The sequence below is a fragment of the Onychostruthus taczanowskii genome, unplaced genomic scaffold (genome assembly GCF_017590055.1).
Source record: "Onychostruthus taczanowskii isolate IOZ18803 unplaced genomic scaffold, ASM1759005v1 scaffold19, whole genome shotgun sequence".
In the NCBI taxonomy this organism is placed as follows: domain Eukaryota; kingdom Metazoa; phylum Chordata; class Aves; order Passeriformes; family Passeridae; genus Onychostruthus; species Onychostruthus taczanowskii.
The window spans coordinates 5,901,169-5,916,380 of record NW_024499128.1 but is presented as its reverse complement, the minus strand read 5'-3'; the positions used below and the strand labels follow the sequence as shown (position 1 = coordinate 5,916,380).

At 52.1% G+C, this 15,212-nt stretch overlaps 1 protein-coding gene across 1 annotated transcript; it reads left to right on the top strand.

The window, feature by feature from the left end:
- Window positions 1–488: 488 nt before the first annotated feature.
- CLEC19A (C-type lectin domain containing 19A) lies at window positions 489–9,147 on the top strand. The gene is made up of 5 exons (XM_041401847.1): window positions 489–602; window positions 6,156–6,321; window positions 6,819–6,912; window positions 7,721–7,853; window positions 8,699–9,147. Exons 1-5 carry the CDS (start codon window positions 512–514, stop codon window positions 8,776–8,778), a joined length of 564 nt encoding a protein of 187 aa, XP_041257781.1. The 5' UTR covers window positions 489–511; the 3' UTR covers window positions 8,779–9,147.
- The last annotated feature ends 6,065 nt before the right edge of the window (window positions 9,148–15,212 follow it).

The following is a 15,212-nucleotide window of genomic DNA, read 5'->3' as shown; positions in this document are numbered from 1 at the left end:
GAAACAGCCTCGGAGCCCCGGGCACAGCTGGGCGATCCTTCTTCCAGGCTGTTTAAGCATGTCAGCGCATTGCCTTGCTCTGGGAAAAAATCCCAAACAGGAGAAAAACCAACAACCCGACCCCCGAAACCAAACCAAACCAAACCAAACCAAACCCAAGGCTCCACACAATGGGGCACTGACGTGTTAAACCCCACAGCCCTGCAGCCCTGGGAGCCTTTCCCCTGCCTCCCTCCCCGGGTGCTCGCTGCCGCAGCCGCCGCTCCCCGGTGTCAGCACGGCCCTCGCCCTCGGCCACCGCCCCTGCCCGGTCCCTGCCGGCAGCGGGGTCCCGTCCGTCACCCCCGAGGTGACGGGGACCCTAAACACCGCCTGGGGCTGCACCCGGGCGGGCGAGGAGGGATGATGTCCTCACTCGCCTGCGGCCCCGGCGGGTGACAGCAGCGCTCCGGGGGCAGCGTGCGCCCGAGCCGGGAGGGGCTCCGCGGCGGAGCGGCGCCGGGCTCCGGCCATGGGCAGCGGGCGGGCGCTGTGCGCGCTGCTCGCCGCCGCCCTGCTGGCCGCCCAGGCCTTCCCCCAGACCAACATCAAGATCAGCCAAGGTGAGTGCTCGGCGCTGGCCGCGGGGGCTTCATCGGCGGCGGTGGCGGCAGGGAAGGAGCGTGTGCCTCCCGCAGGGCCGGCAGCTGGCTCCCCTCTGCTCCAGAAATCACTGACTTTCCTTGAAATCAACTTTCTTCTTCACCACGGGGACGTGCCAAGGGCAGCGCCGGTCCTTGCTTCGGGATGCCAGAGGTCTCTGGGCTGGCTTTGTTTCTGTGTGTCAGCTCTTTGGCCTCTGCCCGCATGTCCTGCCGTGGCCCTGCCGTGGGTCCGGTGGCAGGAATGGGGCACACACATGGGGGTGCAGGAATGGGGCACACACATGGGGATGCAGGAATGGGGCACACACATGGAGGGTGCAGGGCTGTGGCAGGAATGGGGCACACACATGGGGGGTGCAGGGCTGTGGCAGCAATCACTGCTTGAGGCACACACATGGGGGGTGCAGGGTTGTGGCCGTGCACGCCAGCAGGACAGCTGAGGGCCATCAGGGCTCGTTTATTCACACTTACTACGTGTGAAACAAGCACGGGATTCTCCCTTATTCCCCTTCTTTGCTCCGAGCAGTTACTCAGTGCTGAATTTCCCTTAGGTTTCTTCCAAACTTTTCCACGGTGTCAGTGCAAGTGAGAGTTGCTGCACCAAGTTTGTTTGAACTTTTGATTTATTGGGACTGTGAGTGGAAAGGGATTCCTTAAGGGCTGTTTGGTGAGATCGTGAGAAAAGGGATCGATACAAGCCTGGCTTTCCTGCCAGACGCCTAATCCGTGGGAGCTTTGCCAAAACTAATTAAGGAGGAAAAAACTCTGCAAGATAACTTCTATCTGTCAGTGCCAGCTGCAAGAGCGTTGCTGCTGGTATTGGCTGTAGCCTCACAGCTCCAAACATACAGAGGATTTGAAGCTGTAAAACCAGCTTGGTTTCATTAAAGAATTTTACAAAGCAATGCCTTTGGTGTGAGAGATGCCGCTCCCAATGTGCTTCAACTGATGTTTAATATTGTACTTGAAAACTTGTGACATGTGCCTTAAAAACATTTCAGGGTACGTAAAATATTGCCCAGTTGTGGGATTCGTGTCCATCAGTGGACATACCTTTCCCTGCAGCTCCATACAACCCCAGATACACTGAGGCCAAGGTCCCTCCCCGATCACATCCTTCAAAGATGGATGCTCAGTGTGAGACTCTTTCATCTGTTAATGAAAAACAAATATTGCAAGTAACATGAAGGTGGCATTGTTTGCCCATGGTGACTGGAATGTCAGGGCTTAAGGAGTTGCTTCTAAAGCCATGGTGAGTGGAGGCATCCCAACATCACACCACAGCACTGTCTTAGTCCCTGCCACTTGCTCCTGCCCTCCAACCTCCTGTTTGAATGCTTATTCTGTGGGTTTGCTCAATAAGGAGGACGTGGTGGGACGGACCTCTGGCTCAGCTGGCACCCCCAGCTTAGCCACAGGCAGTTTCTGCTGAAGTCACCCTGGGGATGGGTTCTGGGGGTCCCCTGTCCCAGCCCTGTTGTCGCACCCAGCCCTTCTGGCTCCCCACAGCTCCAGCAGTGCTGAGCCTGGGTGAAGCCCTGCTGCTGGTGCTGCCCGTGGCCTGAGCTGGTGAGGGGTGGCTGGGTGAGCTCCAGGATGCTGGTCCTGAGCCCCAGCTCTGCCAGCTGGGACCACTGCCCGTCCCTCACTGTCACCACCACAGCCCTCGGATCCTGCTGGAGGGGCTCTGCCCTGGGCACACCCAGACTTCCACATGGCAGCATCTCCTCAGCTCCTCTCTGTTGACAGGAATTTCAGATGAGCCTTTTGGGTGTTGATGGGCGCTCTCCAAACCCAGCTGCTTGCCAAGAGCTGAAGAGGTTCACTTGCCTTTTCAGGTCAGATGGCAGCAGGAGCTTATGGATGTGCCAAGGGGATGTCTCCTAGCACCTCTGAGGTTTGAGGAAAGCTGCCAGCTGTTGATGAAATGGAGTTCTTTGATTCTCTGCAAGAAGAAGAGCATCTGCTGCCAGCACTGACTCGAGCTGGTTTGCTGTCCAAAACCCTTTGATGGAGCTGCAGCCCCTCAGGAGCCTTCCTTGCCTGGGCATCTCTTGCCAACCTTGTCCTAGCCTCAGATTTCACATCTCAGACCTGCAGGACCCTACACGTGAGGCAGCGTTGCTCCTTGGGATGAAGTTTCCAGGAGCAAACCTGCTCTTCACCAGCTGAGTCCAGGTGGTGGTAGATTTTTTCTTCCAGTAGCATCCTGAAGTGAAGAGAAGCCCTTGTGAAACTGGCTAGGATTTTCTCAGTTAATTATTTTTAGTTGGAAATAGGCCAACTGGGGAAGTGAAACTTTTTTGGCAGAGCAGTGTTAGCTTCTGTAAGATTTTGAAAAGTGATTTTCCTGGTAGTTCTACAGTGGGGTTCAGCTAGTAAATAAATAGAAAGGCTCCAATTTGGCGCTGACACAAATGCAGAGAACACAAAACTTTATTTCTGACCCTAAATATTTGTTTTCCAGCTTTTCTGAGTTAGTAACAGCTGCCTGATCTGAATCTTATCCTCAGCCAAGTCTGGACATTTAATTTGCTGGAGCTGCTTTAAAACATGGTGCTGCCCTTAAAACAAAAAAAAAAGGATTATTGCAGTAATTTTTCACCAGGAATTTGGGGACAAATGGATGGATTGACTTGGGGTTGGCAGGGACCCCTGTGCTGCAGGTACTGGCTGTGCTGATCCTGGCCTGTGTGGAGGAGCTGATGTTTTGCTGGTCATTTAGACCCAACCCTCACTTCCCTTAAAAGTGAGGATTCGGTCTAAAAAGCCCCCAAATGCTTCCCCTGTCACCTTCTAGATCAAAATACCACACACAGCTGCTGGCTTGGGTTGTGAGGCTTTCCTGTAGGGCCATGAGTAGACTCCTATACTCACTACCCTACATCAGATTTCTTATGGTTTTTCTGCTACAAATATTTCAAATAAAGCAGCTCCCCTAATTGTTCCTGCCTGAAAAACTGGGACCAGTAGTTCTCCTCCAAAGAGACAGACAAAGCCTCTGATTCTGACCTAACAGAAAAGATGCTAATTAAAAGCTGACCTCCCATATTTTCCTTTTTGGTATATTTAACCTTAAATTCCTTCAGGCACCTCTGGTTCACTGAAGCTCATCAAATTAATGCTACCTAATGGGAACCAGTATGGAATAACAAAGCAGGGCTGTCTCAATTTCTGACTTGCTCTCAGCTGCTCTGAGCAAACATGAGGGTGATTTTCCCTGGAGTTGGGGTGCCTGGCTTTGAGCCAGGACAATGGGACACCCACTGCAATTAGCACTGGGGAGTGAAGGCTCCGTTTGCTGGGGGTGCTGCTGGGTGAAGCCCTGTGAATTTTGCCACCGTGCTGCCAGAGGTGAGGATTTTGTCAAGGCACTGTAATAAAACCCCAATTGCTGGAACAGCTGGTGGTGCCTTGTCTGGCACAGACCTCTGGGCTGTCCTTGGCAGGAAGGAACAGCAACCTCGAGTCTCTGCAAGCCAAGAGCAGATCCCAGGCTGTCCTTTCTCGGGGTACATGCCTCACCTGTGGCCTGGTGGCAAAGCTGAAGGTTTGACCCTTGTTCTGCTTCAGTTTTGGTGGAGACAAGAAACCCTGGCCAGCATCATTAGGGGAGGAGGCTTGGCTCCCAGGAATCACATGAGCTTTTGGAGTTCTGGTCCTGCTGTTGCTACAGTGAAGTAATTTCTGTCTCCTAGGGCTGTTCTAAGGTTTTTCCCAGTGCAGTTATGGCCGGGTATGAATCAGAGAATTGAACTCTGCCTTGCTGCTGAGCTGTCTTTATCTTACCCACTCTCCCCAAAAGCTATTTTGCTCTCCCAGCCCAGCAGGCCTTATCTTTTATCCTCCACAGCCCATAATTAGTGCTGCTGAGGATGGGAGAGCCCCTCAAGGGTTTGTTGCTGTCAGGTGCAGAGCTGCCCCAGTCTCAGCTCCTCTGGAGGGATGGCTGGGGGTCCCAAGGCAGGTTGATGGGGTGACAGCCCCACAGGGCTTGACAGTTGATTTGGCCTTGCTGAGGAGGGAAAAAAGACTCTTTGCATTTGTGGTTTGTCACCTGGGAGGGAGGTGTGACAGCAGGGACCCCATGGGCTGGCTGGTGGCTGTTTGTAGAACACTCAGAGATCCCCATGTGGAAAGAGCTGATGAAAGATGAAATTATCACCCAGAGCTGCCAGCACTGGCACGGGAAATGACTTGGCTCTAGGAATGCTCACACAGCTGCTTTGGATTCACCTTGCCTCTCTTTTTCTCCATGCTGTTGCTTCCCTTGCCACAGCCACATCCTTGCTGCTGCTGGCAGCTTTGCTCTTCCCACCCTCAGGGAAAGCCATTCCCCCGGCCCCTCAGTGCTGGAGGCACCACCCTGACCTCTCTGGGCTTGAGGCTGTTACCTGCTTGGATAGTCTGATGGCATCTGACATCTGCCCTCACCCCTGCACGCCCACCCTGCCCACTGCCCCACTCGCCTCCACAGCAGCACTGACCCCAACCACGACTCCCTGGGGATGTGGGAGCTGGCTCAGGGGGGCTGGCAGTTCCCCCACGTTCACAAACCAGCAGCTAAGAGAGTTAAGTCCACATGCCCCAAGACCTGAGGGTCCCAAGCATCCTCCCCACACAAGGGGGAGCAGAACATGGAGGAGGCTGGAGCAACGTGGTAATGCCACTGCTGTGTTTAGACAGCAGCAACCACAAAGGCTCCAAAAGGACATCCTGCCCCCAGAGGGGCCTCCTTTGGGACAACTTCCCCACTGTGCTGAAAAGTGGCAGGGGAGGAGGAGCAGCAGGTGGCCTGGCTGTAATCTGTGGTGGGATACCTGTTGGATAGGCTGTTATCTGTGGTGGGATACCTGTTGGATGGGATGTTATCTGTTGGATAGGCTGTTATCTGTGGTGTGATATCTGCTGGATGGGCTGTTATCTGTGGTGGGATATCTGCTGGATGGGCTGGCACTGCTGCTGGCTGCACGCTCACCCCGCCGGCTGCTCCTGGGCTGGGATCCAGTGCCTACGTGCCTGGCTGCATCCCGGGACAGGGACTGGAGGGGGTCTTCCCGGGGGAGGAGGTGCAGCCTGTCCTTGCAGGAGGGCAGAACACAGCCATAACCCCGCAGCCCTGGCTGTCAGTTCCCCTCCCAGCACAGTGGCTCCAGTGGTGCTGATAGAGACAAGAGGAACCCTTATCTCGCTTTCCCAGCAGCAAATGTCAGTGCCTTTATTTTAAGCATCCTCTGCCTGAAATTATGTCAAGCCAGCTTGGAATGTCCCTCCTGATTTAGGCAGATGCTGAAACTGAGAAACCCACAACTCATTTAAAACATGTTTTGACTTCTGCAAGCTTTTGCACGGCTCCTGCAGCAGCTGGGTTTTCCCTGTGTGTGTTTGGTGGTTATTTGCCTGGGTGAGGTGGGAGAGCAGGGCTGGGCACTGCTGCCTCCATCGCCTGCTCAGCTTCCTGGCCAAGCTGTCTCACCACCAGCTGCTGCATGTCCTCTGCTCTGCCCCCAGCCATGCCTGAGCCTGTCCATGCCTACTCCTGCCCACTCTTCTGGACGGAGTACGAAGGTCACTGCTACCGCTACTTCCCCATCAACAAAACCTGGGCTGAAGCCGACCTCTACTGCGCCGAGTTCTCCATCGGCATCAGGTCAGCCAAGCTGGCCTCCATCCACAGGTGAGCTGTGCAGAAACATCATCCCACGCTGACACAGCCTAGGCTGGAAGGAAACTGGGGGCAAAGTCCCATTCCCACACCACAGGCTCTGTGTCAGCTGCAGGCTCATGTTCCAGCCTACACATCCCTCTGCAGCAGCGGCCCAGTCCAGGCTGATGCACAGGTCACACAAAGGCAATATAGAAAATAAATGCCTTTCCTGGACTGGCAGGAAAACTGGCATAGTATTCCCTAAATTTCCTCAAACTGTGTTTTTTACTCTTGAAAAAGGGATAGAAGTACAACATGATTACACAGGCTTTTTTCCCTATTCCCTCTCCCCCAGCTCTCACCAGCACTGTGCTCCTCTTGCACAGACCTGGGAAAGTAACCAGCAGCAGTGAGAAGCAGGGGAACCATTTGCTCACGGGTCCTGTGGTAGGGTGAGAGCTTAGGGACACACCTGACCATTTGCTGACATATCCTCTTGATTGCCCTGTACTGCTCTGTTTTGCCAGCTGGGAAGAAAACGTCTTTGTGTACGACCTGGTGAACAGCCGCGTGCCCGGCATCCCCACCGACATCTGGACGGGACTCAACGACCTACGGCAGGTGGGAGCTCCCTGGAATCCTGTGGGAAAAGGCTTTGAAAAATTCACCTCTGTGTTTTCCTCCTGGAAAGCCACTTGGTTTTTTCTTTGCTCCTTATACCCCTTTAATCAGGAGGTGGCATAGAGTCTGTGGTGCAGCACTTGAAGAAACTTGTTATTTTACCCATTCCAGTTTGCTTCTAAAAGAGGAGTGTTACTAGAGTTAATAGATTAATCAATAATTACTCATATCACATTTTATTACTGGATTAATAGAAGGAGTATTGTACTGTTGGTCCAAGAAGAGCAAATAAACTGAAAAGGTCTTCTGTGTCAAAAACCACCGAGTTCCATTGCTCTCTTGTGCTACTCTGTGACTTTTGAAAGCTGACATGTTGGAAATATATAGTCTAATATGTTAGAAAGAAAAATGGAGACCATCAGGAGAACAGTCTCATGTCAGCATATTTTTTGTAGATACTGGAAAAAGAATGGAAAAGGAAAAGGAATGTAGAACTGGGTAGGGGTGTTAAAAATATATATAGATTTGATTTCTGGGCTTCCCCTGGTGAGAACACTGTGAAACCTGGGGCTGTTCTTGGCAAGTTTCCAGTTGCAGAACCCAAACATGCTGTTTGGACCTTGCTGAGTGGTGTCTGTCGGTGTCCCTTGGCTGTGTGGCACTGGGAGTGGGATCTGCTGAGTGGTGACAGTCTCTCCCCATGTCCCTGGGCTGTGTGGCACTGGGGATGGTGTGGGGGCTACATGGGGGTGGCCTCCCACCCTCTGCAGCTCTTGGTGACAGCCTCTCTCTGCTGGCCTCGTGTCAGGAGGGTCACTTTGAGTGGACAGATGGCTCCTCCTACGACTACCACTACTGGGATGGCAGCCAGCCTGACGATGGGATCCACTCCATCCCCGAGGAGGAGGACTGCGTGCAGATCTGGTACAGACACAGCAGTGGTGAGCACCCAGGGCACCCTCAGTGTTATTTGTGTGCCAATAAATTCAATCCACCGTGGTTCCTGCTTTACTGAAGAGCTTGCTGGCAGGCAGAGGATATGCATTTTAATTTTTTAGCATTATGTTCTTTTTTTTCTTTACAGTGAAAAGGTGTTTTCCTTTTCACCATGTACATACATACTCATTTTCCCTCTGCTCCTGCATTTTAATTTTTTAGCATTATGTTCTTTTTTTTCTTTACAGTGAAAAGGTGTTTTCCTTTTCACCATGTACATATATGCATACATACTCATTTTCCCTCTGCTCCCATCTCCCTCTCCCATAGTAGCAGCAAGGCAGGAGAATCAGCTGCCTTGAAGAATTACCAAATTTGGTCAAAGGTCAAATTTCCCCATTTCCCCTCCTCCACGGGAAACCTGTGGGAGCACTCATTGTTTTGCCAGCTTATCTCCCCCATGCTTGGGCCAGGACATCTTGCTGAAGTGGGACAAGACCCTGCCTGTGCAAAAATCCCACCTCCCTGCTGGTGAGACCAGCCAGGTGTGTCCAGGCCCCCCAGATGTACCTAATTGCCCTGTCCATGGGTAGCCCATGGATAATTTTCGGGGAGCAGGGCTGTGTCTGCAGCTGCCCCTCCACTACCAAGTCCAAGCTGGGGCCTGGTCTCCCCTCTCACACCCCCCAGGTGAGGATGCTGGGAGGAAGCACAGCAGTGAATGGCACAAATTGGAGCACGTCCAGGGAGAGCCTCCCCCAGTGGCAGGAGGTCCTGGTCCCAAGGGCAGTGCGTGGTTCCCTCCTTTTACCTTTTATCAGCTAATGCCTTGTGTTTTTTTGGAGGGTAGCACTGCGCTCCTGGAACGACAACGCCTGTGGCAGAGCCTTCCCCTTTGTCTGCAAGATCCCCTCCCTGGCCCTGGACTGAGGCTGCTGGTGCTCCCACACCCCCCTTCATTCTGGGTCACCTCTCCAGCTGTGCTGGGGTAGAGCAGTCAGGACATGGCACGGGCTGGGAGAGCCGTGGAGCTGCTTGGAGCCCCAGCCAGTCCCTGCTGCAGAATCCCTGCTGGGAGGATGGTGGGGATGAGCCTGGCACTCAGCACTGACAGGAGCTGCATTCAACAGCAGAGGAGCCCCCAAGCCCGAGTCTGGCTTTGGATTTCAGGTCAACCATCACAGCGTGTTAGAGAAAACCCATGATTTTACCAATACACCAAACTGTTAGCACCCAAAAATAGCTGTGTGTAGGAAATGCTTTTGCCTTTTGATCAGTGAAGAGTGGAGGAAAAGTGTTATTTTCTGTTAAGTTATGCAAAATGCCTCTTGTCCATGTTATTTTTCTCTCTGCTAAAATAAACAGCAAACAGCAGGTGGAGGCTCCCCTGTCTTTCTTGCACTGGAGTAGCAGTGACTCCCTGGGGGCTTGGTGCCTCATGTGAAAGAAGTTTTTTCCCCAACCTTCTCTGTGTGTTGGGAAGCAGCTGCCTAGGAAAGTTTGTTTTATAGACCCTGACTGTTTTTTGGGGCAGCCTGTGAGCTCACCCTGCCCTTTGGGCAGCCCCAGCAAGCACAGAGGCACCATGGAGGGTGTGAGGGCCAGGCAGTGCCCCAGAGCCCAGCAGCATCCCTGAGCAGGCAGGTGTGGCCCTGAGCCACCTGGGGCAGGTGAGGGCTGACCCACAGCCCCGGCTGGGAGCCAGCCCATCCTCACAGCCCAGTCCTGCTGGGGAGAGTTTGCAGTGTTTGCTGCAGCCCGTGTCCTAGTGGGGTGATGTTTTCTCCCTAAGTCCTTGCTGATGTTCTCTGCTGCACTGGCACCACAGAAGTACTTCTGTCTCCCAGGTAAATATTTCTGGGAAGTTGTGTGTGGTTGTGGCAGCTCCTGTGCCTTGTTTGAACTGCTCAGTGTGGAGATGGAACACTCCCGCTTGGACAAGATGGATTTGCAGAGTTTGGGTGTAAGTGGGGCTGTGCTGGTGCCAGGGAAAGGCAGCCCTATTGAGGGAAAACCAGGCTTCTCCTTCGGGGACACAGCTCCAAAGGCACTGCTGGAGCCAGTCAGACACAATAAATCCAGTGCTCCCCAGGGATCCCAGGCTGTGAGCTCTGATCCCTCACAGCCCTGTAGCACCCAGGTGGCTTTGCAGGGGCCCTTTGCCCCTTCCTGGGGGCCATGAGTCCCTTTTGTCCCTGCTCTGGCAAAGGCACAGGGTCTGACCCATCTCAGCTGCTGCCTGCAAAGGTGAGTAAAGCATTGCCATAAAATTGTCTGGTCCCCCTTGATGCCACCGTCTTAGAAATACAATGTTCCAAAACAAAGCCTTTCCAGAGTGATTGCACTGGGTGCAATTGAGGTCAGTACCTGAGGCTCCACTGGGAGCTTGGAACTGCTTCCTCGGATGGCAGTGGAGCTTTCAGCTGTATTTCCACTTGGAGAGAAACCGGAAAATTTGGTAGGGCTAATAATGGTGTTGTAAGTGGAATGTATGTGCTGGAAAAAGTTTCTAAAATAAGAAAGTGCTGTCATCCCCGATTTCGTATTTATATATATATATATTTATATAAAATTGATAATACATATGAATGAAATGATATAATTTTTATTGTAATTTTGAAATTAATATACACACTATTCATATGTTTGTATGGAAAGTTAGCCATTTGTGTAGTCTTCAGTTCTGGATTTGAACTGAAGCGTTGGATGTGTTTTCTAGAGGCTTTTGTTTCACCTGAAAATGATAAATTATGCATGGATGATAACAGTATGTGAAGAAACCAGCTGTTTGAAAGAAAGCTCTCGGATGCAGCAGAGTGGATAAAGTTGATGTGGTCTGTGGCAGAAAAGGGTTTGGAGAGCCAGGGGTGGAGCAGGACATGTGTGATGAGCTCCTGGCTCTGAGCACGGTGCTGGGCTGTGCTCCTGTCCCTGTGCTGGGGCTGTCACAGCACAGGGGTGGGGACAGCACAGCCCAGCGTCCCCTGGGGCTGGCCGTGCTGTCCCAAGGGCAGGGCTGGGCTGGATGGACAGCCAGCGGCTGGGAGATGCTGCTGCACGGTGCCAGGCTGGCTCCAGGCTGCCCCTCCCCAGTTTTGTTTTCCCTGTTCCTGCTGTGTCTCCTGTCCAGAGGAGCTGGGAGTTCATCACGGCTGGGGATTGGTATGCCTCGAGCCAAACAACTGTCTTTTTTTCCCTGCAAGTGGTATGAGATGTTTCAAAAGAAAGGTTAAAACCTTCCCTTGGGAAAGTGTTTGAAGATCTGGGCCCTACTGTGGTTAAAAATATTGCTAATGGGGAGCCCAATGAAAGCTGTCGCCTCCAATTAACATCTTCATTTCCAGGTAAAAAGAACTGAACATGCATGACCTGAAAGTCAGAACCAAAGTTAATAGGGGCTTTGTTTCCCACCCCCTCTGTGTTTCTCCTTTGGCTCCAGGGTCTTTACTTTAAAAACCAACCCTCTGTCCTTGCCAGTGTCTTCTGTTTCAGAGTAATCAAATAAAATTCAGAAAACAACAGGAGTTTTCACCTCCTTAATGAACTTCTAGTGGATCTGGCTTGATGAAAGATGGGCCACGCCCTTTCTCTCACCATGGACGGTCGCAGACTCTGCATGGCCTGGAGCAGCTCCAGATTCCAGCCTGAACTTCTTTATTTTTCTATTCTGCATCTCTCATAATCCCTCACTCCTTTGTTATCTTGAATTTCTTCTCCCTTCTGACTCACTCTGTGGTGCAGGCAATGGGAAACCTGGCAGCAGCAGGACTCTGACACCTTTCTTGCACATCACTTGCAAGTGACTGATTCCTGAGGGTCTTTTTATGACACTGATTTTCTTAGGGGTTGAACACCTTCTTTTGTAATAAATGAAAGCTGGGGTAAGTGTGTGTAATGTAGCCTGGGAGTGAACCAAAATAGTCTTTACCCTCCTTGTACCCCATTCCTGAGCTTTGGAGGCAATATTGCCCCCAGCCCTGGCATGGCAGTGGGGAGGGATGGGTCTGCCTGCACCTCTGACCCTTTGATTCCCTTTATTCCTACTTTGATTGTTTCCTGAGACTGCTGCTGGACGTTGTGACACAGGACATGGATGTCACAGCTTGTGGGCACGCTGGTGCTGCCCTGGCACAGCCTGGTGAGGATTTTTCTCCCCAGTGATTATCTTGACTGGTCCGATGCCTGGCTGGGCTGGGCTGGGCTGTCTTTTCCTCTATTAATTCAGTTAAGATTTTTTTCTCCCATAAATGACTGGGAGAAAAAGGGCTGCACGGCTGAATCATGAGCTTTTTCTTGTGCATTTCCCTCGGATTTAATTGCCTGAGCAGTGGCTCAGCTCCTACCCTGAGGCCAGGATGCCACAGAGTGGTTCCCTTTGACAGAGAACAAAAATATCTTGGGACCAAAAACATGCTTTGAGCAGCTCAGAGAGTACATTACAGACTGGCTGCAACAGTGAGCCCCATCAGCAAAAACCCCAAGCCACAAAGCCCTGTGATAAATGACATTACCCACCTGTGCAATGGGGTTAGTGTTAAATCCCAAAACTTTAGCACATCCCAAAAGTCTGCAGCACGGACAGATGGAGCAGTGGGGCATAGGGAAGGTGAGCAGGGTTTGTGCTGTGTGGGTCCCAGTGGATGTTGGCTTAGCTGAGGGGCTTCTACTGTTCTGCAGGAGGGTTTTCCCATCCTGCCTGATGCCATCTGCTCCCTGCTGCTGCCAGGGAATGAGCAGGACAGTGGCAGCCAGAGGGGACAAACCTGCTGGGAAATGGATCTCCGGGGCAGCCCAAGGGCTCGGCTGCAGCAGCCATGCCTCCTGAGAGAGGCATGAGTCAGGCTGGATTTATACAGCCTGGGAGCTGCTGGTGTGTAATGGCACCTGAACTAATTGCAAAAGCTCAGTGAAACTTCCAGCAGAGCCAGTTCCCCTTGGAGAGGCTCAGAGCTGCCAGGAGCTCCTCCAGGCTGGGTCAGCAGTAATGGCACCTGAACTAATTGCAAAAGCTCAGTGAAACTTCCAGCAGAGCCAGTTCCCCTTGAAGAGGAAGAGCTCCTCCAGGCTGGGTCAGCACAGGAACTGTGTCATGCCAGGGCCCGTTGTGCTTTTGTTTGTTCCCTTTTGGTACCCCAAAAGTCTCTTCCTCTTTTGTGGCCAAGGATTTCCAGGCCTCCAGAGAAAACTGCCTTGATGGGGAGAGCTGGCTGAGGGCCAGTACCCCTGTCCCTGTTTGGCACCGGCTCTGCAGCACGGCCACCTGAAAAGGTGGTTATGTTTTTCATTTACCACTTTTGCTTTGCTGGGGCTCAGTAACTTGGCTGGAAACTTTCACTCCTGAGTGCAAATTGCCAGAGCTGCCAGTGATCAGAGGTAAGGCACAGATCTGACAGGAACACAATTCCCACTGAGGTCCCTGCTCGAAGAGCTGGTCAGCCTTGAAGGACACAGAGCCAAAGCACAGGTGATGTGAGACAGAAAAGATCCACAGCTGGCACTGTGCGTGTGAGTGCCTGGAGCTGGTCAGAGAGGACAGGGCTGTTCTGGGCTGGTGCTGAAAGAGCTGATGCTGCTCAGCAGTCCTGGCTGCTGTCCCCAAATGGGGTCCTGGGCACCACGTTCCTGCTGTGCTGGCAAAATGTAGCTGTATTTGGGAATCTCCCAAAAAAAGTCTAGTCCAGCTCTCAGGGTTACCATGGCAACTAGATATTTGCTCATTTGTATTTCTTGAAAATTATACTGGGCTGCTGATTGCCTCGTTTGTGAAGCTCTTTGTCAGGATGCCAACAAATCCCTGCTTGTCAAGGGCTGTGAGGGAGCGAGTGGTGCTGTTGTTGAGCAGATTTCTGAATGGGAACCCTGCTGGAGGGTGGGTGTGTTATGACAGCATCCCTCCCACAGACACCCAGGAACATACCCCTGGCCTAGGAAGAGGGTGCTTGCTCTGCTCATCCCCTCTGACATCATTTGTATTTCTGCCATTGCTTGGGTTAATGTAAAATCCGAGTGACTTGTCATGGGAGACCACACTCAGGATGGGACGGGGGGAGGCTTGACAGGAAGCTGTTTCTTGCATGGAAAGAACTCAAAATATCCTCCCCTGGCTGTTCTTGAGACTCAACCACATGGTAGGAAGGCGAGATTTAACTGTGTCCCCAAGTGTCCAAGGGAGGAGGTGAGAGCCACACAAGTGGAAGGCCCCAGGAGCAGTACCCAGCAGCTGAGATGGGCTGGCTGTGATGCTGCTCACAGGTGAATAACCACCCTCCTCTGCTTCCAGGGTGCACAGACTTTGAGGCTTGGGAAAATCCTAGCTCAGATCAAATGCTTACTGGGTTTTGGTATTGCAAAGCTGGCACTAACTGTGGAGCAGAGGGAAAGGACGATGCTGCAGGGCTGGCTGGAACTTTCAGAGGTGACTGGAGAAGAGGATAGGGCAGGCTTCTCTTTTTATCCTGAAGGAAAAATTAATTTGATTTGGATGTTGTTTAGGCTCTGTGACCCTGGGTTCCTGCAAGTGAATTGACTCACAACCCAGCAGCTGTTTAAGAGCTCAGCATTCCTTGTCAAGTATTTGCTTAGCAGCAAAAAAACACTTGCCATGAGCTCCTCTTTTGTCTTGTTGAGATAATTAAATTAGGAGCTTGTCCACATGAGGATGTAAGGCCTTCATGGAGTCCCACTCTGCTCAGAGTGCTGGCACAGGTGTCCTGTGGAGCATGGGGGCTGCTGCACCTCATCCCCATCATGGGCATCTGCCTCTGCCCCCATACCACCAGCACGGGCTGCACCCAGCAGACACTGAATGTGAAGATCCCAGACAGAGGGAGAGGAAGGAAACAGCAGCAGCTCAGGTTAAAGCAATTAAATGTGGTATTTCATCAGTGTGGAGGGCAGCTGCCTACAGGAAAGGGCCATGGCCTTTATTAATCTCCAAAGCATTATATGAAATCATGGTCTCAAATAATTGCTGAATGCAAATGATGAATGTAATAATCCAGTATGGATAGCTGCCCTGGATTTAGATGGGTTGTGAAAGTGATTATAATATAGTAACAGCAATAAGATTAACAGCTCTAATGACATCTTAAATGCCAACTTTGCAACCTGCCCTTTTTTCTGCACTGACTCCATCAAGGGATCAGCAGGAGCTGGCTGGGGGCTGTGTCCCTTTGCACATGACCCCTCTGATGCCCCATGTGCACCTGCCTGACTGGGATTTCAGTGTTAGGACCCCATATCCACACAGATGAGGCACAGCAGCTCCTGCCCTGGCAGTTACACAGTTTGGGCACTGAAAATCCTTGCTCAGATTTGATAGTTTTTGCTGCGTTCTCAGCAAATTCACGTTGCCCATGCCCCTT